At 53.4% G+C, this 26,854-nt stretch overlaps 1 protein-coding gene across 2 annotated transcripts in view; it reads left to right on the forward strand.

Moving 5' to 3' along the window:
• MYH9 (myosin heavy chain 9) overlaps positions 1–26,854 on the forward strand; it is an 88,426-nt gene that overhangs the window by 4,461 nt on the left and 57,111 nt on the right. Inside the window, exon 2 of one of the 2 annotated variants that reach the window (XM_032346410.1) lies at positions 24,712–25,063. In XM_032346410.1, the coding sequence (XP_032202301.1) occupies positions 24,731–25,063 (333 nt within the window). In that variant the 5' untranslated portion in view covers positions 24,712–24,730. Of the gene's footprint in view, positions 1–24,711; positions 25,064–26,854 lie in introns of those variants that run through there. The other variant, XM_032346411.1, reaches the window with a different exon arrangement.

Genomic DNA, 26,854 nt, shown 5'->3' on the forward strand with positions numbered 1-26,854 from the left:
CTCATAGGGTGTGATCTGCAAGATAGGTTGCCAGTGGAAAGAAAAAAACTAGGTGCAAAGTAGTATGTCCAGTGCTCCCCTTTTGGTCAGGCATAGTGTGTCGCTGGGGCTCTGCATGGAAAGAGACCAAGATGCTGGTAATTGTGGCTGCCTCCGGAAAGGGAGGAGGGCCCCGGAAGCAGGAGTGGGGTGAGCATTGCTTTTCACTACCTGGCCTTTTTAGTTTTATTACCTGTCAGGATCAGGGGGTCTTCTGGCCAGTCTTGTAGGTTTCAGCATCACCGATGCATTGCTTTCAATTTCCCAGTTTCGTATTGTCTGTCGTGTGCGTGGAAGAAGGAAGGGTCTTAAAAACGGACTGACTTGCTCTCACGGCTGGAACATTTTGGGTCTTGTTTTCTTCCCCGTGACATCATATTTCCAGAGTAACCCTTTAAACAAACGCCTGTTCTGATCCACTCCCTTGTATTCTGGGAAATGATAGATGATTGCTTTTTCTTTGCTGTATGAGAAAAGGAAGCCCGCAGTGTGTGTCTGGAAAGTATTTTGGGATGCCCTTTTGCCAGGCTTCCCACAATTCCCCTGGCTCCAGATCGTCCTCTGGTCTTTCCTGGGGAGGCCGCTCCGACCCTAGGGCTAAACCAGACCTTCATTTACTTAGATTCTCTTATTGAAACTCGGGGTCCCTGAAACCACTAGCGTGCCCCTTCTCCCTCTGTCCTCAGTTGTCCCTCAGGCTTTTGGCCTGTGGTTTTTAATGTGTATTAATAACAGTGGAAAAGCCCAAATTCTTGAGAAAATGTGATCAAAAGGGTGTTTTGCGTTGGAGGGCCCCAGTTGCCTTCTCAAGAAAGACCGTCTTAGCCTTGGATGCTGTGAGGACTGGAGAAGCTGCCCCCTCTGCTCACTACCAGAGTTGGCTTTTTTTCCTGTGGCAAAGCCAGCAGAAGACCCCATCAGGGTCTTGGACAGGTCTATGTCCCTGCCAGGCAGCCTCTGGGCCTCCTGGAGATATGGCATGAGTCACACAGGAGTACACAAATGAGCCTGGGGCTAAAATGGGCCTGCCACCACATGGGCAGATGGCTTGAAGGCTGGATGCTGGATGGTGTCCTCTCCCCTGTCCCCACCTCCCCACCTCATGCTGTGAACACTCCAAATATTTGGGAAGCAGGGGGTGGGGAGCTGCCCTCCTGCTCCTGATGTGTGCCTCTCTAAAAAGTAACTGAGACGGGCTTCCGTTGGCCACTCTCTGGGGCCCCACTCTGCCCTCTAGTTTCTCAAGCCTGAGGTGATTCAGCTCCCACAAGGGGACACAGCTCTGGCCCCCTGCAGGTGGACCAAAAAGAGGCTCTTGGATCACCTTTGGCTGAGGGCGAGGCCTTCCTGGGAGTGTCTCTGGGCCTGACTGCCGCTCTTTGGCGGTGTGGCCTTCATCTCCAGCTTCTCCACGGGGCTCCCTCCCACTGTGGCTGGAGGGAGCCTTGCGGGGCCTTCCAGAAAGTAGCCACCGAAGGGTGTGGCTTCCTGCTAGGGCAGGTTGGGCCCAGGCCTACGGGGGAAGTGGAAGGTGCAGCCCCTCTTCCCCACCCTTGCGTGGCTTCCTCCAGGCCTCTCAGAGGTTCTAGGTCCTTATGGTCCTTACAGTCTGTCCCACGCAGAGGAGAAAGGGGGCCTCTTGGAGGGCGTTTCCTTCACCTCCACCTCCCCACAGACATTCCCTTTCTGGGACCTTTGCATCTTCGAGATTTCCCTTTCATGTGGCCCGTAACTCTAAAGCATGGCCTGCTTAAAAGAAGAATGAACAACAGAAAAAAAAAAAAACCCTCACTACCAAATTTATTTAGAATTTTAGAACACGTGAGCTGGAGAGGCTCTTAGGGATAATTTCACTCCCCCCCCCACCGCCCCCATTTGAGAAGGAGCTATTTGCCCAAAGCTCAGCCTGTGAGTTGGTAGAAAGCTTGGGCTCCTGGTTTCACTCAGCGCCAGAGGCTTGCCTCTCAGAATCACGTGGCCTCCTTTAAAAAGTGTTTTTAAAGTGTTATCTTCCCTTTCTTGGCCTTTATGCACTGTTTAGCCGAGCAACACATACTTAGCTCCTTTAATCTTTCCTCAAGAGTCTACTCTCCACACCCTTCGTCTTTTTCTTTTTGGGGGGAGAGGCGCTCCGGTTAAGAAATTGGGTGGGAAGTGTTCTCGGTTTCTCTGAACTTCTTCCAGTTGGACAGGGCCCCTTCAGCTGAAAGTTCCCACAGCTCAAAAATCAATATTTCACATGGGGTAGCGCCAGGCAGCCGGGTGGGCCGCTCAGAGGGCCACACTGGCTTTCCAGTGTCCGTCAGCTGGTGCTCATTTCTAGCAATTTTAAGTCATGTAAGGACTGAAGGGATCGATTTCTTGTATTTTCCATACGAAACCCCAGTGGCGGGAGCAAAACAAGGGCTTTGGGGGGCAGAGCTGCCACCAGCCCTTCGCCTTTTCTCCAGCTGCTCGACCTCTGCCTCAGTTTACCCGCCAGTGACAGGGAGGTTGTCTGGTTTTTCTGGGGCGTATAATTGACATGTAAAGATACCGAAAGTGGTCTGGTTCTTTCCTCTCACCTCTTTTTCATGTTCTCATCAATATCATCTGTCCTCGGGTGGTGGCAGGAGGGAATACGTGGTCAGGTTTTAAAGATTTTAAATGCGTCCAGCAAGTCTGTTCCTGATAACAAGAGTGTGGTTTTGAGGATGGCTGAGGAACCTGCCAGAAGGTCTATCTCCTGGGTCCGAGGCTGAGTTGTCACTGTCTCAGCCCTCGCTTCCTTCTTAGCACACAGTACAGCTTACCTTGTCGCTCTGATCGGAGCCGTGTTAGTGAAGCATTTTTTTTTAAAAAGGCTGTTACACAGCCGTGGAGGCTCCTTTATTTGGAGCTGCCTATGTTCAAAAGCCGCTGCATTTCCTGTGTTTTGCATGAAGTCACTGGGCTGGAGAGGGAGCTTCCTGTCTGATAAACATAAAGACACGCACTGGAACTGGTTTGGGGGACTCGGTCCAACTGGTCTGGGATGGGGATAGATGCTAGAACCTGCTGGTCTGAGGACGTGGAGGTCAGAGGTCCTGGGGGGTCAGAGGTGGGGTCCATCCTCAAGTCTAGAGCCCTAGGTTCTGCCCCCGGGGCCTGGTGCAGAGGTGGCTCCTCGTCAGGAGTGCTGGGGCTCGCTGCTCTTCTGTGAGCCTGGGATGAGGGGGCCCGGGCGCCAGAGCTTTCGAATGCCATTTGCTCATCTTTTCACTTGACAAAGCGCACATGCCAGGCACTTGTCTGGAAATCTCGGGGAAGAAAAGTGGTGGCAGGGAGTCATTTTAAATTTTTGTCTTTTTTTTTTTTAAAGTAGGCTCCACACCCAGCATGGAGCCCAACATGGGGCCTTGAACTCACCACCCTGAGATCCAGATCTGAGCTGAGATCAAGAGTCAGACGTTTAACTGACTGAGCCACTCAGGGGCCCCCAGTTTTCATCTACTTTTATTTAAGACCAGCTAATGGGATAAGGGTATTGACCCCAAATTTCTTTGGTGAATCTCAGTCATCAAAAGACTCCTTGGGCTGCTGCTGTGTGGCCTTCACCATGCTGGGCTTGGTGGGGCTTTGGTAGGGTGGAGGGCAGAGAGCCCATCTCCGGCCTCAGGAATCTTCCCCTGTGACAGGAAGTTGGAGGGGAGGAGGGAGGGACAGACCACTCATCCCAGGAGGCAGGCCCCTGCAACCCTCCCCGCCTGGGGATTTCTCAGCGTCTTGAGCCAGGCTCCCAGAGGCTAGAATTGCCTGGGCGGGGAGGCGGAAAGATGGAGAAGGTGGGGGGCAAGGAAGGAAGGAAGAGGCTCTGTTGGGAGGGCGTTGGCCTCGGAATCAGGAGGTCTGGGTTGAAGTCCCAACTGCTAATGAGAGTAAGAGTACCAGTAGTTAGATGTTGTTGAGCACGTGGTGCATTGCACTGCTGGTGCTTTTATGTGGATTATCTCATGTTAAGTCTTACCTCCTCATGAGGTAGGAAATTACCCCCATTTTACAGATGAGAAGACTGAGCAGGTGTTCACAACCCAACGCTCTGATTCCAGATGCCCCCATGTGACTGCCCTTCACTCCTGAACTTGTGTCTCCTCACTTGGTGGTGATAAGTGTTGGTCTGGTCCCCAAGGCCTCCTCTTGCCCTATTGGCCAAGAATTAATGAAAGGAGCAGAGCTTCTAGCTGCTGCAGAGTGGGGCCTCCATCCTGTTGTGCGGATGGCTACCCTAACATTGCATTGGCTGCTGACATCACCTTTAACCTCATCCGGCCATTCTTCAGATGCCTGTGGTTGGTCCTGAGGGAGGGCAGGTGACAGACCATCCTGGCCACTGTGCCTGCCTGCTTGTAGCTGGGCCATGGCTGGTCTTCACTGGAGAGGAAGTGAGGGCCAGAGGGGCCAAGGAGTCTTGTCCACTGGGAGGCGGGGGAAATAGCTCCCTGGCCCTAAAGAGAGACCTCTCTGTGACTGGGTAGGAGGCAGCAGGGGGATGATGGACAGAGGTGGTCTCAGAAATGTCCAGAACCCACGGGCAGGCCCTCTGCTGTGGCTCCTTCAGACCAGGGAAGTCACCGGATTGTAGCAACAAGTTGCAACAGTTTAGTTTTGTTGTGAAGAGAAAGTTTCAGAATCCTAGTGGCTGCTTTGGAGCAGATAGATGTTTATAATGGTAAGGGAGTTCTTTGGGGCATGAGGGGAGAAGATGGGTGGTCAGGGGGTCTAGAGGCTGGACTGGAAACAGGTCTAGAGACTGTCTTTGCTCTGGTATTTTCTTTCGCTCCAGATTAGTGGCTAGCTTGCAGGTGTTCCTTGCCTGTTGAGCCCTGTGCTGTCCCTTTCTTTCAGCTTCTGGCTCAAGGGAGCCTTTTCTGGATGACACCCTTTTCCTAGAGAGCTGGAGAGCAGCCCTTATTGGTTCAGAAAGGAGCCACAGGCTTGTACCCCCGCCCCTCCCCCCAAGGAATGAGTGGACACTTCTGGCCCTGCTAGTATGGCTCAGTCCATCGCCCTGAGTCCCCTCTGCAGCCTGCCGAGCGATCTGGGTCAGTACTGGGCTGCTCGGGCCTGACGTTGCGTGAGGAGAGTTTCTGTCCCCGTCCTCAGTGCCACCAGTTGAACACACACTCAGAAAACCCAAAACCAAACCCAACCCACCCTACCTGCACCTTAACCTAACCGTACACTCGTTTTACAGATTGACTGAAAATCGGTACTAAGAATTTCACACACACTGGATTTCAGCACTTAGTAGATTCCCGCCTATCCACGTAGTTTGCACTACTGTTTGGTGCAAGTGAGCTAGAGATTATTTTGGAATTTCTACTGTCTGCAGTGAGATGCTAGCTCCTGTGTTTGTGGGGTGGTGGCTATACGGACTAGGGAGTTAGAGAAAGCAGAGGGAGTCAGCGGGCTGTGGGCAAGGGAGTGGGTGACTCTCCAAGCAGCAGCTGGGTTATTTTTCACTCAGTTTATTTGTTCATTAAATATGTCAAAATGCTGGGGGTGTGTTGGAGACTGCTTTGGTGCGGGGCGCGTGTCTGCATGAAGCCAGAGTCTGTGGTTTGTATTCGGGGAGGGGCGGGGGGGCGAACCAGACAGCAGCCAGGCAGGCAAGTCACAGTCAGGCAAGGGCGTGCTCAGAGTCCCCGAGGCTGGCTTGGACAAGAGGCATCTCCGTCTCCCAGCCCCGGAGGCTGGGGGGGCTGAGAGTCCACGAGCGAGGCCTCTCTCTGTTTACAGCCGGCGCCGCCTTCTGCGTGTGCACAGCCCCCGTGGCTCCTGTCCTCCCCCGCTTCCGGGGACGCCGGGCAGATTGGGGAGCCCACCCGAATGCCCTCGTTTTACCTTCATCAGTTCTTTAAAGGCCCATGGCCCAAACAGTCCCATTTGAGGTCCTGGGGTGTTAAAGCCTCCACAGGTGAATCTGGAGAGGTGGGGGGCGCAGTTCAGTCCAGACTGGGAGAAGGGAGTGGGCGTGTGTATCCGCTGCGCTCTCTCCCACAATCCAGGGCCACTCATTCCATTCTTCCAGGCGCGAGGGACTTTCTGTGATTTCCCCAGGTTTTTATTTCATTGCTTCGAGCTGCAGTTTCCTCCTCTGTAAAGTGGCTAATAAAACCCATGTCAGTATCCTGAGTCGCTAAGGTGGGAAGGCTCGCAGCCTTCCACGAACTCCACTCATGGTGGGTCCCAGTACGTGTCCGTCCCATGCCCTCTCCTGTCCCCTCACCTGCCCCTCATTCACCAGAGCATCTTTTCCTCCATCCTGCTTCCTCCTCAGCTGTCCAGTGCGCTTTGATCCAGGTGCGGGGTAACAGGGCTTGTGGAGGGGACGGAGTTGTTCTTCCCGATAACCCCCCACGGTGATCTCATGCCTTACCCAGGCCTTGTTGACCAGCCATTGTTCCTGGAGGTGGCTTCCCTCTGATGAGCCGCAGACACTGTTCTTGCACGAGGGATGATGAGTAACATTTTATAGAATGCTGGTGTAGGAATTGAAACATAAATTCCTGTTTGCAGCCAGACAATGCTTTCCTCGCGGTGTCAACACTGTCCTGGACCGGGGGCTTGTTGGCACTTGTCCTTGCTGGCCTGCTTTTGGGTCTTGCTTTTCCCCTGTTGTTCCTGGGACCCTCGCCTGTGGGCGGCACTTAATGTGTGCTTGAGAAACAGGTGAATATATTCTCCCGAGTGTGCTGGCTTAGCGTCTGCGTCAGCACTTGGCTGCATGTGACCTTGGGGAGAAAGCTTTATTGCTTTGGTTCTGAGTCTCAACCACTGGGATGTGTATATGTCTCGTACTTATGTAATAGGCAGCAGGCTCTGGAACCCGGACCCTTTGTCCTGATCCTGATTCTCTCACCTGCCAGCTCTTTGACCTTGGTAAGCCGTACACACTTTCTGCACTTGTTTTCCTTGTGTGTGGGATGACAAAATGAGAGTCCCCATAGAGGATTTTGATGTTCATTAAAGTTTGGCTCTATTGTTTATGTGCTTGATTTCATACACAAATTAAAAAAAAAAAATTTAAGCAAGCTCCACGCCGGATGTGGGGCTTGAACTCACAGCCCTGAGATCAAGAGTCACATGCTCCACCTATGGAGCCAGCCGGGCACCCCTGTTCTTAACACTGTTTGTCCAGCCCGGTGCCAGTTTGTTATAAATATATCTATTTTTATCCATTTTAAGAAACCTATTCCTATCAAATTTTTCTGTCACTGTAGTTTGAAGTCAGGCTCAGGTTATTGCAATGAAAGTCTCCCAATCCCATGAAGGGTGGGAGGTGGTATTAATGTTCCCACTTTGTAGTTGGGAAAACTGAGACTCAAAGAACCTAAGTACCTCCCTCCCCAGATAGTGAGGGAGAGCTCACATCCTCTCCTGCTCCTGGATGTCCATGTTTGCTTTCATTGCCTCCCCTGCCCTCTCACCCAATCAATGCATTCAGTGTGGGCTGGGGGTGGGGTGATGTTTGTGAAGTTGGGGGTTTGTAGGTCTGGCTTTTGTATACAGCCTTAAAGCAGTGAGGCCCAGCCTTAAAACAGTGAGGCCTGGTGTTTCCTCGCTGGCTTATGGGGCCAGGTGTAAAGTGCAGCCTTCCGTGTCCCTCTGAGGCATGTCAGTGGGCGGCAGATGGGTTTTTGTGGCCAGGTGTGTGAGGTATGGTCAGTCTGGTTCCTGCGGGAAACTAGCTTTTCTCCCTCTGCTTCCCAGTGCCATCTCCTCTGAGCCTCCTGCCCCCCCACAGCGCCCTGCGCTCGGCCTGCCTTCTGCTGGAGCCCAGCCTGCCGCCCTCTGTTTCCTGCCTTTGGCAGGCTGAGGAGGAGGTGGCTGGCTGTGTCGCGCCAAGTGCTCGTGAAAAATGCCTCATTATGGGATTAATTACTGGCCGCTGGGCTCTGTGGCATTTACAGGACCCTGTAAGTGTTGGGACTTCTCACCTCCAACCAGACTCCTTCCTCCAAACCAGCTGGAGTTAGTTCTGCTGACTTTTTGGCTAGCCCTTGGAGCCTCGCGTTGGAGAAGGAATGGACAGGGGGCCTCTGAGGGTGAGACCGAGGATCTGGCAGCGACCCTCCCCGCCACCTAATAGCCATGGGCACTGGAGCCCCGGTTCTTCAAAGTGAGACCACTTCCAGGCTGCAAAGCCCCTTATGTGCAGACGGTTGCAGTATCACACCGGTGTACTCGAGAGGCTGGGAAAGGTTGGCCCTCTACCCCTTTAAAACCACAGGCTCTAATTATCCTTAGGTTGAAATAGTGGAGGCCACTCTCCCTCCCCCCTTTCTGGCTTTCAGACAAGAATCTGAAGAATGTGATACTGAGTGTGGACCTGAGCAAAGATCAGGGGCAGGATTCTGAGCTCTTCCGGGGGCTTTACCAGGCAGCCTTTGTGCTCCTGGACCTGGGACATTCCGAATTGGCTGTGGTTGGAAGTCTCTGACAGGCGCTTTAAATTCCAGGCTCTTCAATGGGTTCTGAAGGGGACAGCTGGGAGGGGTTGGTGGAGGTGGGGGAGTCACGTTAAAAAGGTGTTTGCCAGGGAAACAGCGGCCGCCCCAGGGGCTGGGTACCAGCCAGGAGGACTGCTGCTACCGCGGGTGACTGGGCAGGTGGCTGTGGGTCACCTCAGACTCCTTCCCCTTCCTGATGATTTCTCTCGGGGCAAACCTCTGGGGCAAACCTCTGGGGCAAACCTCTGGGGCTCGCTTCCTCAGCACCTGCTGAGCCGGCTGGGAGGCGGAGCTCCAGGGCACACACACCCCAACCGCACTAGTGTGTGCTGCACTAGTGTGTGCCCTGGAGCCAGTCCTTTAGATCCTCTTGGCTTCAGTTTCCTCTTCGGCGGGAACTACTGCCCATGGTCGCTGTCTGGTCAGAAGAAGCAAGTGCTGGCAGTTACTTGTCAGTGATGCCCATTTTACAGATGAAGGAAGGGAGGTTCGCGGTGTTCAAATGACATCCCCAGACATTCATTCAGCCTGTGAGTAGAGACTGCGGTGATCAGCCTCAGGTGGCCAGACTCCATGAGTGTCACCTTCTGCCCCGATCCCACATCCCTGGGCTGCACACTCACGGGTCTGTGTCATGCCCATGTCTGCGTGTGTCCAGGTTTGTGTGTGTGTCACGTGCCTGTGGTGTGGGTTCGTTCCCAGTCCCACAGTCCCCGTCCCAGTCAGGGCAGGGGCTGCTGCTCTTCCCTTCTTCTTCTTCTTTTTTCCTTTTTTTTTAAAGATTTTATTTATTTATTTGACAGAGATGACAAATAGGCAGAGAGGCAGACAGAGGGAGAAAGAGAGCCCGATGTGGGGCTCGATTCCAGGATCCTGGAATCATGACCCGAGCTGAAGGCAGAGGCTCAACCCGCTGAACCACCCAGGCACCCCGCTCTTCCCTTCTTGAGCGCAGCTCAGCCTTGACCCCTTTGGAAGCCAACCCACAGCCGTGGCTGGGGCAAAGGAGCAGTTCTTGGTGGGTGGTAAAATAAGCAGCCGCCAGGTTCTTGGTGAAGGACGTGGTGACGTCATCCCCACAGCCAGGCTTCCTGCTCAAGGACAGCTGGGTGGGCCTGCCTTGCAGACACGGGGGCTACCACAGCCTTCTCTAGGAATTCATTAGTCTTCTCCAGGAATTGACTTTTTCTGTCAAGTGGGAGATAGGTGTGTTTTTATCTTAAATCTGTAACTAGTATTTGGGTGAGTTTCCCCAGGGAGGCCAAAGGCCCTGGGGTGCTGCTTGTCGCCCCTGGTTTCTCTGGAGAGCTTGGCTCTGTCCTCCAGGCAGCCTGTGTGCCCGGGGTTGGTACCTGCTAGCCCGCTTGAGAATCGTCTCGAGCAATGAAGATGTAGGGAGGAGAGGCTGTTTGCTGATCATTTGGGAGGTCTTGGTTGTGCAGTCCAGGATGATCCCAAGCAGCTCAGGGGAAATGGCCGCCTGCCCCCTTCATCCCAAGTCCCACACTTGCCACAGCAACTCTCACTGTTGGCTTGTCTGACTGCAGAGTTTGCCTTTTGCCCACTCCGACCCCTTTTGTGAGATTCTGATTACCCCTCTGAAGGGTAATGAAGAAAGAAATTCCTCTCAAGTCTTTGTTCATGTTGCCTTGCTGGAGAAGGAGGCCACTCTGGTGTCCTTTTGTCTTTTAAATTGTAACTGGGGGGCTTCTGGAAGGCCACGGAGTGCACGGAAGCATCTCGGTGAGTTCCGTGAGGTGGTGTGCGGAGGGTTCATTGCCTCCCATCGATTCTCAAAGGGGTCCCTACTGGATGAAAGTGTTCACCACCACTGATCCAGAGAGAACTTTGGGTTTCCTGCTTCTAGAGCGTGTGTGTGTACACGTGTGTGTGTTAACAGATGGCATCAGCAGGCTGTTAGCAGGCATGAAGGTCTGTTCATTACAGGGTTAGGTTATGCCTCCCCAGGGATATAAGTACTTGGAGAGCAGCCTCTCTGAGCTCATCCCTGTAGGATAGTGATCTTCCTTGCATTAAGCTGTTAATATCATGTCATTTCTGGGCGTCTCTTGAGTTTAGGGCTGGGGCTTGGAGGGGTGATGTTCTGATTGTAGCAGATCAGATCTGCTGGGATTCTGCATACCGACAGAGCGCTGTCCTTGGCTCCGGGTCCTCAAAGGATATTTCCTAAATGCCCATATCCATGCCGTTTACTCCACCTCTCTGAGCCTCTGAGTATGTATTTGAAGGGGCGGGTGGGGAAGAGGAATAGGGCAGGACCACAGGCAGCACACTGGGCTTTGCTGAGGTTGTCGGGATCTGGTGATGGAGCAGGGGTCCTTGAATACAGCCAGTGCATGGCAGGTGACTGCTGTCCTACCTGCTGGAGGTTTGACCCCCCAAGAGCCTTGCTTTGGCTTTGGGATAGAGCTACTTCTTTTTAAATTTATTTGACAGAGATCACAAGTAGGCAGAGAGACAGGCAGAGAGAGGAAGGGAAGCAAGCTCCCCGCTGAGCAGGGAGCCTGATGGCGGGGCTCCATCCCAGGACCCCGAGATCATGACCCGAGCGGAAGGCAGAAGCTTAACCCACTGAGCCACCCAGGTGCCCCTCGAGCTGCTTCTTGACCTGACTTGTGGTCTTGGGTGACTCACTGGACCATTCCGAGCCTCATGTGCCCGGTGACAGCCGAGTCAGATTGGTATTTTTTCAGACCATCAGCTGAAACCTCATTGGTGGGTCATGAAGTTACTTTCACAGGTAGCAGCCAGTGTTTTTAGGCACCGAACAAAGTAGATTCCAGTGGAAAATACCAAGGTGAGTGGCCAGTATATATCATTTTGAGGAGCTTTCGTTTGACCTGTTTGTGTGTGTATGGGGGATTAAAAGCCCTTAAATTAAAAAAATTTTCTTTTTTTTGCTGTGGGTTGAAATTAAAAAACAACAAACAAACAAACAAACAAAAAAACTGTTGGCGCTCCAGAATGAGATGCTCAGGGGGCCTCTTTCAACCCCGACTTTGGACTTTGTGTGGTTCCCGCCTACAGGTCTGAGCCGAACCCAGTCTCCTCCTCCACTCCAGCTGAGCCTGTAAATGGAGTCCTTTGCAAGATCAAACTCTTTAAACTTCTTTACAAAATTCTGGGAAATGAGCTGCATTCCTGGGGTGGAATAAATCATGTCGAGTTAGGCTAGGCAGGATGTGACTTCAAACCCCCCGAAGTGGGCTGTGTGAGGGCAGTGCGAGTGACTGACTGACTCATTATGAGCTCAGCCACGACACAGACTTCTTGTGAGAAGAGGCAAAGATTGTTGGGGGGGCGGGGGCTGGGCCTGTAGGCCCGGGGCGCCACCAAGCACCGCTCCTCCGCTCGCCTATTGTGATCCTCACAATAGTTCTGTGAGAGGAGCAGTGCTCTGACCACATTGCAGAGCTGGGACTGTCAGCTAGACCTGGGGGGGCGGGGAGGGCTGCACCCCCACAGGCTCTCCAGTACTCACAACTGTCCTGGGGGGGAGCTGGTAGCACCTCCCTTTTATAAAGCGAGAAATTAAAGCCCAGGGGGCCCAGGCAGCCAGGTTGAATTTGTTCTGTTAACTGATAGGTCTGGGGTGTTCTAGGGCCTGTCTGGCTGCCTCCTGAGTTGGATTCCTTCTAAGACGCCTTCTGGGAAGGTCATGAATAAGTTATCACTGTTTGGAAGGGCTGTCTCCTTTCAGTGATGAAGCTCATTATCGGAGTTGACTTAAATGACTGCCTGATGGATTCAGGAAGATTGACCCCCGGCCAGTCCAGTCCAGTCGTGTGTCTCTTAGAAACAAATGAACATCAGGTATAGCTGGAAGGGGCACTGGTGACAAGGAAGAGGACACTGACATGGTCCTGGAGGCCACCTCTTCCGAGCCTCTCCTTCCTTTGCCTGCTCGGAGTGGGGCGAGGGTGGAGGACGACAGGTCACAGCAGAATCACTTCTGTTCGGGCGATCAGGTGCAGGATTATTGGTCTTCGAGTCAGGCACTCTGCGAATGGCTGGCAGAGAGTCTGGTGTTTGACCTCTGGACTTCCGACCTTTAGGGAGGCTGGAACCTTCCCCGGGTTATTCAGTGCCTGGGACCCATCCAGGCCTTAGAGTTTTCAGCCCCGCAGGGATAGGGTTGGGATGGCTGTTGGTGGTAGTGGCTATACTCCTCAGAGCTTGTTGTAGGGGTGTGTGTGTGTGTGTGTGTTTGTGTGTGTGTGTGTGTTGTATTATTTAAACATCACTCGGAGTAACCAGCTGGCCCGGATCTGGGCGCAGGGGTCTTCAGAAATTGCCCCTAGTTTCTCATGTGGGGTTGCATTTCCTTGCCATCCCAATGTGGACTCAGAAAACCCAGTGCCCTGCACTTTCCCACTGAGACGGCGGCGGTATAATTAGATCTTCTCAGTATGGTTATTTTTCTGCGTTGGGTTTCAGCAAACTGTGCTCACATGCTTGAGGAGAGAAAAACCGTCCTATCAGCAGAACCAGAGGGAAGGAGTAATTCTGCTGCAGGCGACTGAAGGGTTCAAGTTGCCCCTCATGTACGCATGCGCCGTCTCTGACGAGTCCTAGTGATGCCCTCAGTGGGAGGGCAGGGTCTGCAGGTCCAGTGCACACGCATTTCCTAACGGGGAGGTGGCCAAGCGGCTGTGTCAACCTTGTTACACCTGGGGGCGGGTCTGGGGCTCAGAGTCCTGGCTGTGTGGGGGGGACACCGCCTCCTATCTGGAGCCTTGGGCTTCTCTTTGCAGTTCCCTCGGTGTGGTGGCTGAGTGCTCGTCACTGAGAAGGTGAGCCCATGTGTGATCTCACTACGCACATGCTGAACCAGTTATACGCAGAGTCAGGCCTCCGGTGTTGGATGACTTACTGCAGATCCAGCTGGGGGCCTCGTGCCCCGCCTCTAACCCCCGAGTGAAAACTGTGCTCCCCACACCCCAGCACTGGACAGGAGGTTTTGGGAGACTTACCTTTAGAATTGGTTGTTCTCTTGGACAGCACAGCTCCAGAAGACACAACGAGAGACACTGATGGGGGACCCTCTCTGTGGACCCTGGGCTCAGTCAGCTCCTGCCTACAGGGTCTTGGGGGGTGGAGGGGACAGTCCCTGCCTTCAGGGAGTCTGATGGCTGATGGGAAGACAGGGAGAGGAAGCAGTGGTTCTGGTACAAGGCAGATTATGCTGGAATCGGTCTGGGGAGGGGAGGAAGCTAGATGAAGATCTACTGGGATATTGGGACAGGCTGCCCAGATGATGGGGAGAGTTGGCTGAGGAGCAGAGGCTCTCCCCTGGGGAGCTGGGTCTAGAATGGAGAGTGGCGGGAGGCAGGAGAGGTGGGGCTGGAAGCACAGTTGGGACGCGTTGGGTGCAGGAGTTGCTGGGTTTTAAAGGCCATGATGGGGGCGCCTGGGTGCTCAGTGGGTTAAGGCCTCTGCCCTGGGCTCAGCATTGGGCTCTCTGCTCAGCGCGGATCCTGCTTCCTCCTCTCTCTCTCTGCCTGCTTCTCTGCTTGCTTGTGATCTGTCAAATAAATAAATAAATAAACTCTTAAAAAAAAAAAAATAAAGGCCATGAGAGTCTTTCTTTCCAGGCAGGATGGACACGCTCCGTGGCAGAACTTGAATGGAACGATGGGGCTGGCTTCAAGCTCTGCTTTCTGCCCTGATTGGTTGACTGAGTCATTGGTTAAGAATGGATCTTGTGGCCCAGCAGACAGGGATGGTATCTTCTAGGAGGAGACCCATTCAGGCACTTCAGTCTGGGTGACGTATGGTGCCTGAGCCCTACTCTGGAAATGCTGGGTCACTTCTTACTTGGGAGGAAATGGCTGCAGTGTGCATTGACTCCTGCTTCTCCCTGAGCTGGGCTGTGTGCGCTGGTAGATCCGGGGCTGCCGCCAGGTGCCTTCCCTTGTCCCTTTCTGTTCAACCACTTTCTCCCTGGCCCTGTCCTGGGACTCTGCCCTCTCTTAGATTGCAAGCTGGTTCCTGGCTCCTCTGGGCTGCTTTGCAGCTGCTCACTTCTCCTGTCCACTCCGAGGCAGAGGTCAGAGAGGGTGATCTCTTTAAAATTCAGATCCGATGATGTCACCCATCCCCACCCCCAGGTGGCTTCCCCTTGTCCCTCCACTAAAATCCACATTCTTCGGCATGGTTGATAAGATCCTGGGTGAATCGCTGCGCTTGTCCCCTCCAGCCTCCAGCCTCCAGCCTCCAGCCTCCAGCCTCTCCTCTGCTAGGGCTACTCCCCCCTCCCTGCCTCGCCCACCTTCCGTTCTTACCCACGGAGGAGGAGGGAATCTGTGCACAAGGTTCTGCTGTCTTATTGTTTTTAATTAATTTATCTTAGGGAGAGAAAGAGTGAGTGCATGCGCGCATGGGGACGGGGAGGGGCAGAGGGAGAGAGACTCCTGAGCGGGACACGGGGCTCCATCCCAGGACCCTGCTGTCATGACCTGAGCCGAAACCAAGAGTCAGCTGCTCAACTGACCGAGCCACCAGGCGCCCCTCTGGTGTCCTCTTTGATGGTCTGGTTTTCATGGGTGTAGAGCAAAGGCAGAGTGACCCCAGGCCCTGCCTTCTGTAGTCAGGCACACGTGAGCCCTTCTCAGTGTTCCCCAGGCCGGGAGGAGCCTCTCCATGTGGCCTCTGTGGAAGGAAGGGCAGAGAGTGTGGGTTCTGGGGCTCTGGTGCTAAATTCCTCTCTGGCCTGTCTCTGGTCTGCTGTTCTTATCTGCTGAGCATCAACACAGGCTTGGGTTGGAATACTGCTAACGGCAACAAGTCCCAGCTTCTTCTGTAAGCAAACAGCATTCCTGAGGTGGGAGGGAAGGGGGCCCATCCTCCAGTCCTCAGCGGCTTCTGCCTCCTGGGCTCTGGACCTGGGAGGACCCTCCCCCCCCAACCCCGCCCCACCTCTGCATCCTGTGAGAATGAGTGCCTTAGGGTGGGCTGCTGCTGTAAGTTTGGCCCTGGGTGGAGGGACAGAGTACCGGCTCCCCCTCCAAAGATGCTTGTTCTACTAGGTTCTGTGGCCCATTATCTTGTTGGAGCCTGAGAGCCTGACTCAAATCGGGCTCTTCTGCCCAAGGCCTCGTGCACACCCCGCCAGGCCAGCACTGAGGAAGCGTTTTCCTGCAGGCTGGCCTGGAGTGCTTTGCCTGATTAGACAGACTTGAGCAGGCTTCCTTGTCTGCAGGCTCCTTGGAGCATTTCCTGTGCGGGAGGGCCACAGGGAGGCAGGTGTCCAACCTCCTGTGGCTGTGAAACCCTCTTCCTTTGTGGTGAATTACTGGCGTACTGTGCCGTGGTGTTAGCTGTGGACCTGTGTATCCTGGAGAAAGAGTCACCAAACTCCTGGAAACTTTCCAGGGGCCTTTGGTGTCCTTCTAGAGAAGGATTAGGGTTAATTAGGAGGATGAGACCTAGAAGTTCTTACTCGGTGTCCAAGTCTTCCCTGGCTGTTTGAGTTACAGCTCCTCTGACACAGATTTTCCCCTCATGGTGAAGCTGGGAAGGTGCGGTGTGAACAGCTTCAAGGTTACCGGAATTGAGTGGGGGAGTCTGTGGGACTCCAAGTTTACACCCATTCCATTTGAGTACAGTGCATTACAGACTTCCCTTGGGATTTGCAGAATTGGTGCGCTGCATTGCAGTGGTTTTTCTCAAGTTCCTTCTGTCTGTTCGGAGTTGGTCCAAAGATGGATGTCTGCTGTGCTTGCTAGATGTGGCCCGAGGGCTCCGGGAGAGGCAGGGAAGGCTGCCCCTGAAGCCTTCGCACGGCTCCCGACCAGGGCAGAGGCCACACCACACCAGCCAAGGGCCTCTCTGGTGTGTCTGGTGGTAGATGGTGGGTGCCTCCCCGTGATTAGTCAGGAGGGGTTAGAAGGTTCCAGAAAATGGAAATGGTTTTATTTAACCTTACGGAAAGCTTCTTGGGAACCAATAAATTATCTTCACTCCTGTTTCTCTCTGTGAATTGAAAGTCACCCCCACCCCCACCAGTACTTTCTTTACCCCCTTGTTTTGGGGCTATAAGAACTAGCCCATAAACACTTGGGCTTTGTCACAGTCGAGTAGCTGTGAGTGGCTGGGAGATGGCAGGCTGGGAGCCTTGCGCTTGCTGCCAGCTTGGGTCTCAGGGCGATTTTCCAGCTTCTTCGAAAGCTTCCCCATTACTCCTTTCTTCTCTTTGCGGTGTTCCTCATACATTCATTCAGGTAAGTTTAACTGAGCACCTGTTGGGGTCAGGCATTGTGCTGGACTTTGAAAATCAAGGACATGAATGAGACCTGTCTCCCATGCTCAGATGAAACTGCAGATTACGACAGTTCAGCTGTTGGATTACTCACGGGAAGTCACTTGTAGCTATGGAGGAGGACTTTGGGGTTGAAATTTGAGAGAGGGCTCCTGGTGTTGAGGATGAGGCTCAGCAGAGGCAGCTGTGAGCTGGGCTTGGTTATGAGGAGGGGCCGGAGCACGGAGATTGAGGGGTGGGCTCAGAAGGGCCCACTCACCATGAAAATATGGTTAGTTTTACTGGAGAAGATGTGGAGCCATCGAACTGTTTGGAACTGGTGAGTAATTGTCAGGACGGTAGGGTGTAGGACGCACAGAAACAGAGCTGCTGAGCCATCCTGAAGGCAGCGGGGGGTACGGATTGGAAGGAGGTGGATGACTCGGGGGAAGGCCAGGAAGGGGCGGCTGTGCAGGCTAGAGAGGAGGGGCGCAGTCCTGCAGCAGGGCGCTGGCCTGAGGGCTTGACGGAGGGCTTTGCTGATCCACTAGAAGGAGTTTATGGTCTCAGGTGACCAGATGGATGGGGTCTTGGTGGAGAGGCGGAAGAGAGTCCGGGTTTGGGGGAAGTTCAGGTGAGAATGGTGCTTGTGGACTCTCTGGGTGGAGACATGGACTGAGTGTTAGGCACTCAGATATATTAGAGGGGGTTTGCAAGAGATTTCTGGGTCGAATACATTTATCTGGGTGTCCTCCTGGGGACCAGTCCTGATGTATCAGAACCTTTCAGTGAATGGCATTTGGAATTCCCAGGATATGGGGTAAGCCAGCACAGCCAGAGGAGCACCCCCCCGGGCCCCCCTGCCCCCCTTCCCCCCAGCATGACTGCTGCCTGCCTTCCATGAAGGACTTGGACCTCTTCCAGCAGGCGAACTAGGTTGTGACTCAGCAGCTGAGGAGCTGCGTCAGGGGTCCTGGAGATTCATGCCCTGCCTGGGGAAGCACAGGAGTCTCCTTTGCCAGATATTTGGGAATCTCTACAGTCCATTCCAGTAGTGGGTTCAGGTCAGGTCCCTTAAAAGAACAGTGCATTATAGGGACAAGCACTCCTTGGAGCCATCCATAGTGGGTGGGTTCTGGGAATCACTTTTCACTGGGGAACTTCTGTTTCTAGAAGTGTGTACTTCGGACTCGGGAGAGCGTTTACTGAGCTGAAGTCTGGCTTCTTTGCAAGGTTTACTCCTGCAGCTCACCCCTCCAGTCTGTGCTCCTCAAACTGGGGGTCATTTTGCTCCCCCAGTCCCCATCTTGGGCAGTGTCTGAAGACATTTTCATTGTCTCTCCTGGGGACGAAGTGCACTCTCGTCTAGTGGGTGGAGGTCAGAGATGCTGCTAGATCCTGCAGTACACAGGACAGCACCCCCTCCCCCAAAGAATTCCAGCCCCAGGTGTTTGCAGTGCTGAGGCGGGGGAGCCCTGCTTTAACCCATCATGTCACTGTGTAGTTCTGAAGAACCCCCCCCCCTTCTCCCTTGGCCTGGTACCACCTCTTCCCCTCCCCCACCAGTCCTGGTCCCATCTTCTAGAACATCCCATCCCTTCCGTGAACCCCCTGCTGCTTTGAGTTTTCCTTCACCTTACGCCTTCCTCTCTGTTCCTGCGATGAGTGACTTACTCATTCGTCTTTCTTCATTGAGTCTTGTGTTGGCGCTGACTGTTTATGTGGCCTTCCCCTCTACAGTGAAGGTTCCACTAGTATAAACTCCTTAGGTCCTTTGTACCTTTGTCACCATATTTTTGCACGTGGACCTTCAGTATGTAGTAGTTCATTGAATAAGTAAATTTCAGGCATTCGACAATTCCTGGGTAACTTCAGCAGCCGCCTTCATAGGCCCTTCCTTAACGATGGAACTCGGGCGCCTTGCTAGTTTTGCTAACTCAGAAGCAATGGCTGCAGGAAGAAAGGAGAAGGGACGTGTTCCCTTGTGCTCTCCGGGTGGGGGTGGGGATAAAAAAAACAAGCAAGGAGGCTGCTGGCAGACAGGGGTGGTGAAGCTGGAATGGGGCTGCCAGTGTCTGCGCTGAGGTCACGGGGTCTCTGAGCTGAGGTCACGGGGTCTCTGAACTGGATCCTTGGCTCGGAGAACAGAGGTGGCTCACCCAAGGTCAGACAGACCCCTGGCCCTTCTCTCAGTGCCAGCAGTCTAAGGTGGGAGTTTGAGGGCCCTGGTACAAAGCAGCACCAGGAGGGGGCGGGTATTTGCAGCTTCCTGTTAGCATGAGTAGTGTCTGTGTCCCTGGTTTGCTGAATGAACCAGGGCGTCTGGGTTTGTTTTCTCCCCAGAGAGCTCCCGGGGTTGTTGTGGGGAGGCAGCTGAGGCAGAACCCCGGCCGGTGTGAGTTTGAACCTGGGCTTTGTGACCTGTGTGGGCCTCCTTGCCCTCACCTTTGGGGATGGAGAAAGGCCCTCAGACTGGATAGCTTTGAGATGAAATGGGAGGACCTGCAGCTCCAGGCTCAGAACTTGGCCATGGAAGCCTTTACATAGACCCTTGTTGTCTAGGAATGGACAAGCTCACAGTGTTTGGACCAATGATTTGTCCCAGTTGAATAAATTCTGTCTTTAAGGGGCTAGCTGTTTCTTTTCCAAACAAGCACACAAGTCAGTAAAAAGAGAACCAAGTGAAGGGTGGGAAGCTGGGAGGGAGCGGGGTTGGGGGGGGTCTTTGGGAAAACAGGAAGGAGTAAAAGGTCCAGATGGATGTTTGGGGAGAGGGGGAAAGGGAGAAGGCAGGCAATCAAGGAATTACATTTTGGGTAGAAAGCAGAGGTTTTTGGTCAACCTATTTTCTTTCAGTTTCATCATTTCCTGAGAGTCCTAATTTAGCCTCTGGTCGTGTCCTCTCGATTATGGCCTAAAAAGGCAACTACTTGGGTTTCTTGGAGTTGGGCTGGCACCCGCAGGAAGCTGGTGTGGAAAGGGCCGGCCTCCACCGGATCTGCTCTCCAGTGGGGAAAGCTGCCTTCTTTTTCCTTAACTCCTTGCTGGCCTGTGAACCCTGCAGAGTGCCACAATTTTCTGAGTTCCCCTAATCCAGACCCCTGAGCTTTTTCCCACAGTTTTCCTAGTGCTAGTGTGGCTGCTGCCCCCGCATGGGTGTGCTATTCCCGTGGCTGTGCATACCAGTCAACCCTTTTGAAAAGCATTTTGGTAATACTTCTCAAGGCTATAAAAATGTTCCTTTGTTTCAGTAATTACACTTCTGGGAATTTATCTCAAGGTGGCCCACCATCTAAGGGAAAAACCTAATGAGTGGTTTTTTTTTTTAAGCCCCTCCCCTGCCCCATCACTTTGGAATATTATACAGCCATTAAAAGTGTTTCCCAAGAAAACCTTGAAGTCAGGAGTCCTGAATTTGAGTCCTTGCTTCTCTAGGTGTGTAACCGAGTGGGATCACTCCCTCTCCTCTTAGAGCCTCTGCAACTTGGGCTGGAAAGTGAAGTTTTAGATAAAAATGGTCAGGCAAACTGTGGCCCTGTGGGGGTTTTTAGTCACAATGAATAGGAAAAATCCACAATGTGAAACCCCATGCTCTGCCTATGATCATGAAATCTCTCCAGTGTTTCTGTGAATAAGGATTAGGAGGACCGGAGGAAAAGAGAAAACTGACTTTAGGGGGAGGGTCTTAGGAATTTATGGGGATATTTTTCTTTCCTTTTGAAAACTTTATTTATTTGAGAGAGAGAGAGAGCACATACAAGCAGGGGGAGAGACAGAGGAAGAAGCAGGCTCCCCACTGAGCAGGGAGCCCAGTGCAGGGCTCTATCCCAGGCCCCCTGGGATCATGATCTGAACTGAAGGCAGATGCTGAACTGACTGAGCCACCTAGGTGCCCCTCATTTTGAAAACTTTTATATTATGTGTGATTTAAAAGAAATTTATTTTATTTAAATTCAATGAATTAATATACAGTGTGTGATTAGTTTCAGAGGTGGAGATTCATCAGTTACATGAAAGCCCCCACCCCCATCACATCATGTGACCTCCTAAATGCCCATCCCCCAGCTACCCCATTCCCCCACCACCTTCTGCTCCAGCAACCCTCAGTTTGTTCTCTAGGGTGAAGAGTCTCTTATGGTTTGCCTCCCTCTCTGATTTCATCTTATTTTTGTACAAAGTGTCAGAGAGGCCATTAAGTATGGTCCTAGGACAGGGAGGGGAGAAGGAGCTGCTGCCTCCCTAGCGTCCCTTCTCTGATGCCCCCTTTCATTTCTGACACCTCTGGCTGGTGATAGCTTTCTCTGTCTGCACCCTTCGAGGTCACTGCTCACGTCTGCATCACTGGAAGCTGTACTAGGCACACATGCATCCATAGCTGCTGGGGCCCGGGGCCTGCCCCCCAACTCAGGTGGACACCGGAGCTCAGCCACAGTCACTGCGTGTGAATGTACCCATCTGTGCTGGCGGGAGGGCTTTAATACACGCCCTTGTTTATGGTGACCCCATAAACCCCACCCCCGTGTCCAGCCCATGTATATTGATCTTGGCGCTGCTGCTAACCCACGTCATTCCTGTGAGCTGCTGACACCAGATATCTCTGTCCTTGGCCTGGCCGAACGGGGCTCAGCCGGGCGTAATGAAAAGTTCTGCTCAGAGAGGGGCATGGAGGCCTCGGGCCAACCCTGCATGGGAGCCTTGGCACCCCTCGAGACAGAGGGGTGCAGCCGTCGGTGTTGGCCCAGCTCTGGGGGGACATAGTAAGACTCCCCTGTCTTATAGGAAGTGTAGACTCCAGGTCTCATGAGGGGTAGACCGGCCTGAAAGGAGGGCAGGGTGAGGGGCTGGGGAGGTTGGCCCCTGGCAGCAAGCAGCCGCTGTGTGCATGGCCTTCCAGTGCATACCTGCTGATGGCATTCCAGGGGCGACCGATGGCCCAGGACTTGCAGCCCAGAGGGAGCTCATGGGCTGCCAAGCTGCCAGGCCGCCAGACGGCTGCTTTGTGTGGATCCCCCCAGGGCTGGTGTTGCTGGGATGAAGTGAGTCTGATGAGGCCAGAAGTCCTTGCGTGGGCAGCAGCAGGCCAGGGAGGGAGAATGTTAAAATTCTGACTGCGCTCTGATAGCACCCAGTGTGTTGGATGCTGTGGAATGTGTTCCCCCACACTCCCCGTGTCCCACTCAACGTATGGGCAGTCTGACCTGGCTCTGAGGCCAGCCTGACTTGTTCTGTGGGTCCCCAGCCCAAGTTTGCCAGGGAGAGCCCTGACTTGGGGTGGGGGGCGGCGGCGGCGGCGATCTAGGTTAGAGCCCTGCACCCTGACTGGACTGGGCGGCTCTGGGCAAGTAACTTGCCTTCTCTGAGCCTACTTCCTCATTTATAAATTGGGGATAATAAATGATCTTTTGTAGGGTGATTGATATTTCAGTGAGGTTAATGTTAGGCTACCTAATGACTGTTCCCTTTTCTTCTGCTTTGAGGGATCTCATAAAGGGCATGGAATATCTTTGGGTGTTATTCATTGGGCTGGAATAGTGGAACTTTTTTTTTTTTTTTTTTAAAGATTTTTATTTATTTGAGAGAGAGAGAGAGAGAGCACACGTCAGGTGGGGGAGAGGGAAAGAGAGAAGCAGACTCCTGGCTGAGCAGGGGCTGGATCCCAGGACCCTGGAATCATGACCTGAGCCCAAGGCAGACGGCTAACTGACTGAGCCACCCAGGCGTCCCTGGAGTAGTAGAATTCATAACCAGCAGTGGACTCAAGATTTGGGGGGACGGGGTTCGAGTGAATCCCTTGCGGCATGTTGATTTGAGATCGTCTTGTCCGTTTTGGGTTTGAAGTTTGCAGAAAGGTTTAGAACAGTAGCCTGTGAAGCCGTCTGCTCTGTGATCCTTCCAAGTCCTCAAGCAGAGCAGTGGCATGGGGATGGGGCGACTGGTTTCGGGAGTCTGGGTCCTAGGACTGAGGAGGCTGCCTGGCTAGTTAGTGGTCAGTTGGATGGCAGAGAGGGAGAGGGTGGCTGGGGTGTCCTCTGGCAGAGAGAAGCCTTCCATTTGCTTGAATGCCTGGTGGGCATTCGGAGATCCCAGTCCCTACAAACAGAAGGTGAGGCCAGGCCGTCCCTTCCTGCCTCTCGGACTGCTGTGTTCGGACTGCTGTTTTCTCTCAGGGCCGGGGGCGGGGGGTAGTCTTTGCAGGTGGATAAATGCCCCTGGTCCCCCAAGAGGGGCTACTAGGGTTTGCTTGGCTGGGACTGTAAACAAAGCCACCAGCTGAGGTTGCTGGGGAGGCTGCCAGGCTCTGTTCCATGGACTTGCCTTCCCTCCGGTGGGGGGTGGGGAGGCGAGTGAGCAGATTTCCTGGAAAACAACCCCTTTCCTGGAACGTGTCCAGGGGAGCCCCTTAGTCTTGATCTGGAAAGCATTTAATGAGCCCAGATAAGATAGGCCTGGGCAGCCCAGGCTTCTTTTGTTCTGTCCCTCCCAAACCTTCAGCCTCCTTAGCATCCAAGTCCCTGTTGGAATCTAGATGTGTGAAAGCCCGTGTGACTCTGGATTTGGATCTGGGGTCCTCCTGGCCTCCCAGGCCTGGAGATGGGGGCCTTGACCTCAGAAAAGAGAGGCCTTCCTGTGTTGCTTCTGGGCTGCTTCTCAGGGGTCTGTGGGCTGGCTTTGTCTCAGACCATGGTTTCGAAGTCCTGTGATCTGTTTACCTAAACCAGCTGTCCTCCCGGTGGGTCCCAGCCTCTGCCTTTGTGCAGGAATAAGCACTGTGGTTATCCTGTGCGAAGGCCATGGGACTAGGAGTCCCGAGTACCCCCTGGGTGACTCTGGACAAGCCCTTGAACCTCCAGGGAGTTCCTGTTTCCTTGTCAGTAACATGGGATGTGTAGCATACTTCTTACTGACCACACAGAGTTATGATGAGGGTCTTTTTTGTTAAGATTCCATTTCTATATTTGAGAGAGAGGGAGGTAGCAAGAGAGGGCGTGAGCAGGGAGGAGAGGGAGGAGGGGAAGAAGGCAGGGAGCACCACCCGCGGCTTCATACTAGGACCCTGGGATTGTGGCCTGAGCCAAAGGCAGCTGCTTAACTTACCGAGCCACCCGGGCACCCCATGAGAATCTTTTGAGATAACGAAGTGCGTGTGCAAGCATTTCATAAACCATTGAACCACACAGGTGTAAGGGATTATTTAATCCTCTTTATTTTGCAAATGAGTTTTGAAAAAAGCAGACACATGGTGCTTCCGTTCTGGACATGGGTTTGCAGGCTGCCTTTCACATTAGTGGTCCAGAAGGGAAGCGCTCCTAACTGTTCTGACATTTCCTGGAGCCTGACTTCTTTTCTTCTTGCCTTATTTCTTTGGCCTGTGTTAACCGAGATGGAATTAGCATCTCTTGGCAACATACTAGTGTGTTGGTGTTTTTATTTCTTTTTCCCCTCTTGGTTGACTCCGTGAAATAAAAAGTTTTTTAAACTGGCAACTTCCGCTGTGCATGGTTGTCTTTCTTTGCCTTTTGGGGCGGTGGGGGGGCGGGTAGGTAATTAGAAACTAGCTTTTGTTGGAAGTCCTCTTAAATTGTGTAGTGTCTTAACTGTCTCAGCTCATGTAGCAGAGTGACTGTGGTTACGTCTGACTCATCATTCGGTGTCACGGTAGTTTTATAGATCAGTTTGATTGTGGATGGGTCTTAGAATCTACCTTCCTGTGAACTTCTTACCAAAATATGTGATGACAACTTGTTGTCTTTTGTCTCAGTCGTGTACATCTTCTTCCCAAAAATGAAGAGCGGGAAGACACTGGCAGCCCTGCCACCGGGTTTTAGAAGTTTTGCTCTGTCTACTCCAGCGTTGCCCTGTTTGCAGAGATCAGACGGGGTCAGCAGGCCTTGTGCGGCTGAGGTCGTGGTATCTAACTTCTCCCCTTTGATTCTCCCGCAGGTCCTGGCTGTGAGTCGCCATGGCGCAGCAAGCCGCTGATAAGTATCTCTACGTGGACAAAAACTTCATTAATAACCCGCTGGCCCAGGCTGACTGGGCTGCCAAGAAGCTGGTATGGGTGCCTTCTGACAAGAGCGGCTTCGAGCCCGCCAGCCTCAAGGAGGAGGTGGGGGAGGAGGCCATCGTGGAGCTGGTGGAGAATGGGAAAAAGGTCAAGGTGAACAAGGATGACATCCAGAAGATGAACCCGCCCAAGTTCTCCAAGGTGGAGGACATGGCAGAGCTCACGTGCCTCAACGAAGCCTCTGTGTTGCACAACCTCAAGGAGCGCTACTACTCGGGGCTCATCTATGTAAGTGGGGTCCGGGGCTGGAGGTGGGGGGCCTGGCTCTGTCCCATCCCCCTCACCTGCTTGGGTGCTCTTGCTTCGGGAGAGGAGGGGGCTCGAAGAAAGCAGGAGTGACATCCTCAAACTAGGCATGGGAATGTCCTCACGGAATGTTCTGGTTTTTCTCTGCATAGCCAAAACACACCAGGAAGCCTGTTTCAGATCTGCACGGAGGGTGAATATCACGGTGTGCGCCCTCCCACGGGCCGGGGTCCTAGTCTTGGTGGAGATCGGAAGGCTGGTTCTTTCTAAAGCAAGGGAATGCCACGTCCTGGTTTCCCACCTCGTTTGTCCTGTACCACCTGGTCCCCTTCCCCTCCCCATGGCCCCATCTCTTTTTTAGACTCTGTCCTCTTGTTCTTGTTAGAGGCCTGTTGGTATGCCTTGCTTCCCCGGGCAGGATGCTTTGAGCAGAGATGAACGTGGAGAGCGAGGCTTGAACCATCCATTCTGGTGCTGTGCCAGGCTTAGTGGCCCAGAAGGGCCCAGAGCGTGCCAAGGAGAGGGAGCAGCCCTTTCTCTGTCCCCTGGGCATTGGGGCCACCTGTGCAGAAAGACTGCGCATCCCTGTTTTAGGAAATGTCAGGAGAGGAACGTTTTTCCATCTCCTGTGTAACAGGCTCCACAGTCTTAGGGTCCTAGGGTCACAGAGTTCTTTCTGATTTCTTATTTCTTCTCTTCAGTTCCAGGGTATTTAGTCTAGTTTCGTCTCAGGTAGGAAAGAAATATCTGGCTCTTGTTATTCCTAAAATAGCTCTTTGTTTAAAGATGCTGTTATATATTCACCTTGGCCTTCTTGGTCTGAATACAATGGTTCTCAAGATTTGTTTGAATGGGAGGAAGAAAACATCTTGAGAGCCGTACAGCCCTCTCAGTGGGAGGGCCAAGCCTTGGACCCAGGGGCTGGCCCATGATCACACATGTAATAAAAGGAGTGCTGGGCTCATCCTGGCCCAGGGACGGTGAGGGGCCCCCAAAGAGTCAGCCATTTTATTTTCTGTACAACCTCAGGCTGACGTCAGCACACATGTCCATTGGGCCCTTCTCCACCATACTGGACCGGTATCCCTGAGTCCCCTGCGATGTGCCAGAGTCCTCTGTGGGGCCGCGGGCCATCCTGGATTGCCCAGAGCTGTTCACCGGGCCAGACTGCATGCCAGCACTGCGTTCCCTTGCTGGTTGCTAAATTGGCGCAGGATCACGAGGTTCTTGTTTTCTGCCATCGGTGACCTCCCTTTGGGGATGAGCCTGATCAGTCCGGACCGTACACAGTGAGGCCGTACACAGAGAGGGCTTCCTGCAAGAGTCCTCCTTGTGGACCAGCTTAGTCCGGCTTGCTGATACGGCAGGTGAGGAGAGCTGAGGCCCAGAGAGGGGCAGAGCCCAGCGCAGGGTCATACAGCCTTCGACTGGGACTTGGGTTTCTGGACTCTCAGCCCAGGTCTCTCTTTCTTGGTGAGAGCACTGTATGGACAAAATTAAAAGCCTCTGTTTCTAGGGATCTTGATCACTGAAATTCAGCATTTGGTGACATGCAGAAAAACAAGGAGCCTGGAAGGAAGCATTACTTGTCTGTTGGGGCAGCTGGGAGCCAAGGCTGATTGCCTGGGAGTGGGACGCCCCCTGGGGAGGCTCCATAGCTTATTGTACCCACTCCGCTGTGCCCCGGGGCTGGCATGGGCTCTGGTATAGGGCATGGGAGGCGGAGCCTCCAGGACCTGGTTCAGATCTTTTCCCGGCCACGCGGCCTGGCCA

This window comes from Mustela erminea, chromosome 6 (genome assembly GCF_009829155.1).
Source record: "Mustela erminea isolate mMusErm1 chromosome 6, mMusErm1.Pri, whole genome shotgun sequence".
Lineage (NCBI taxonomy): Eukaryota > Metazoa > Chordata > Mammalia > Carnivora > Mustelidae > Mustela > Mustela erminea.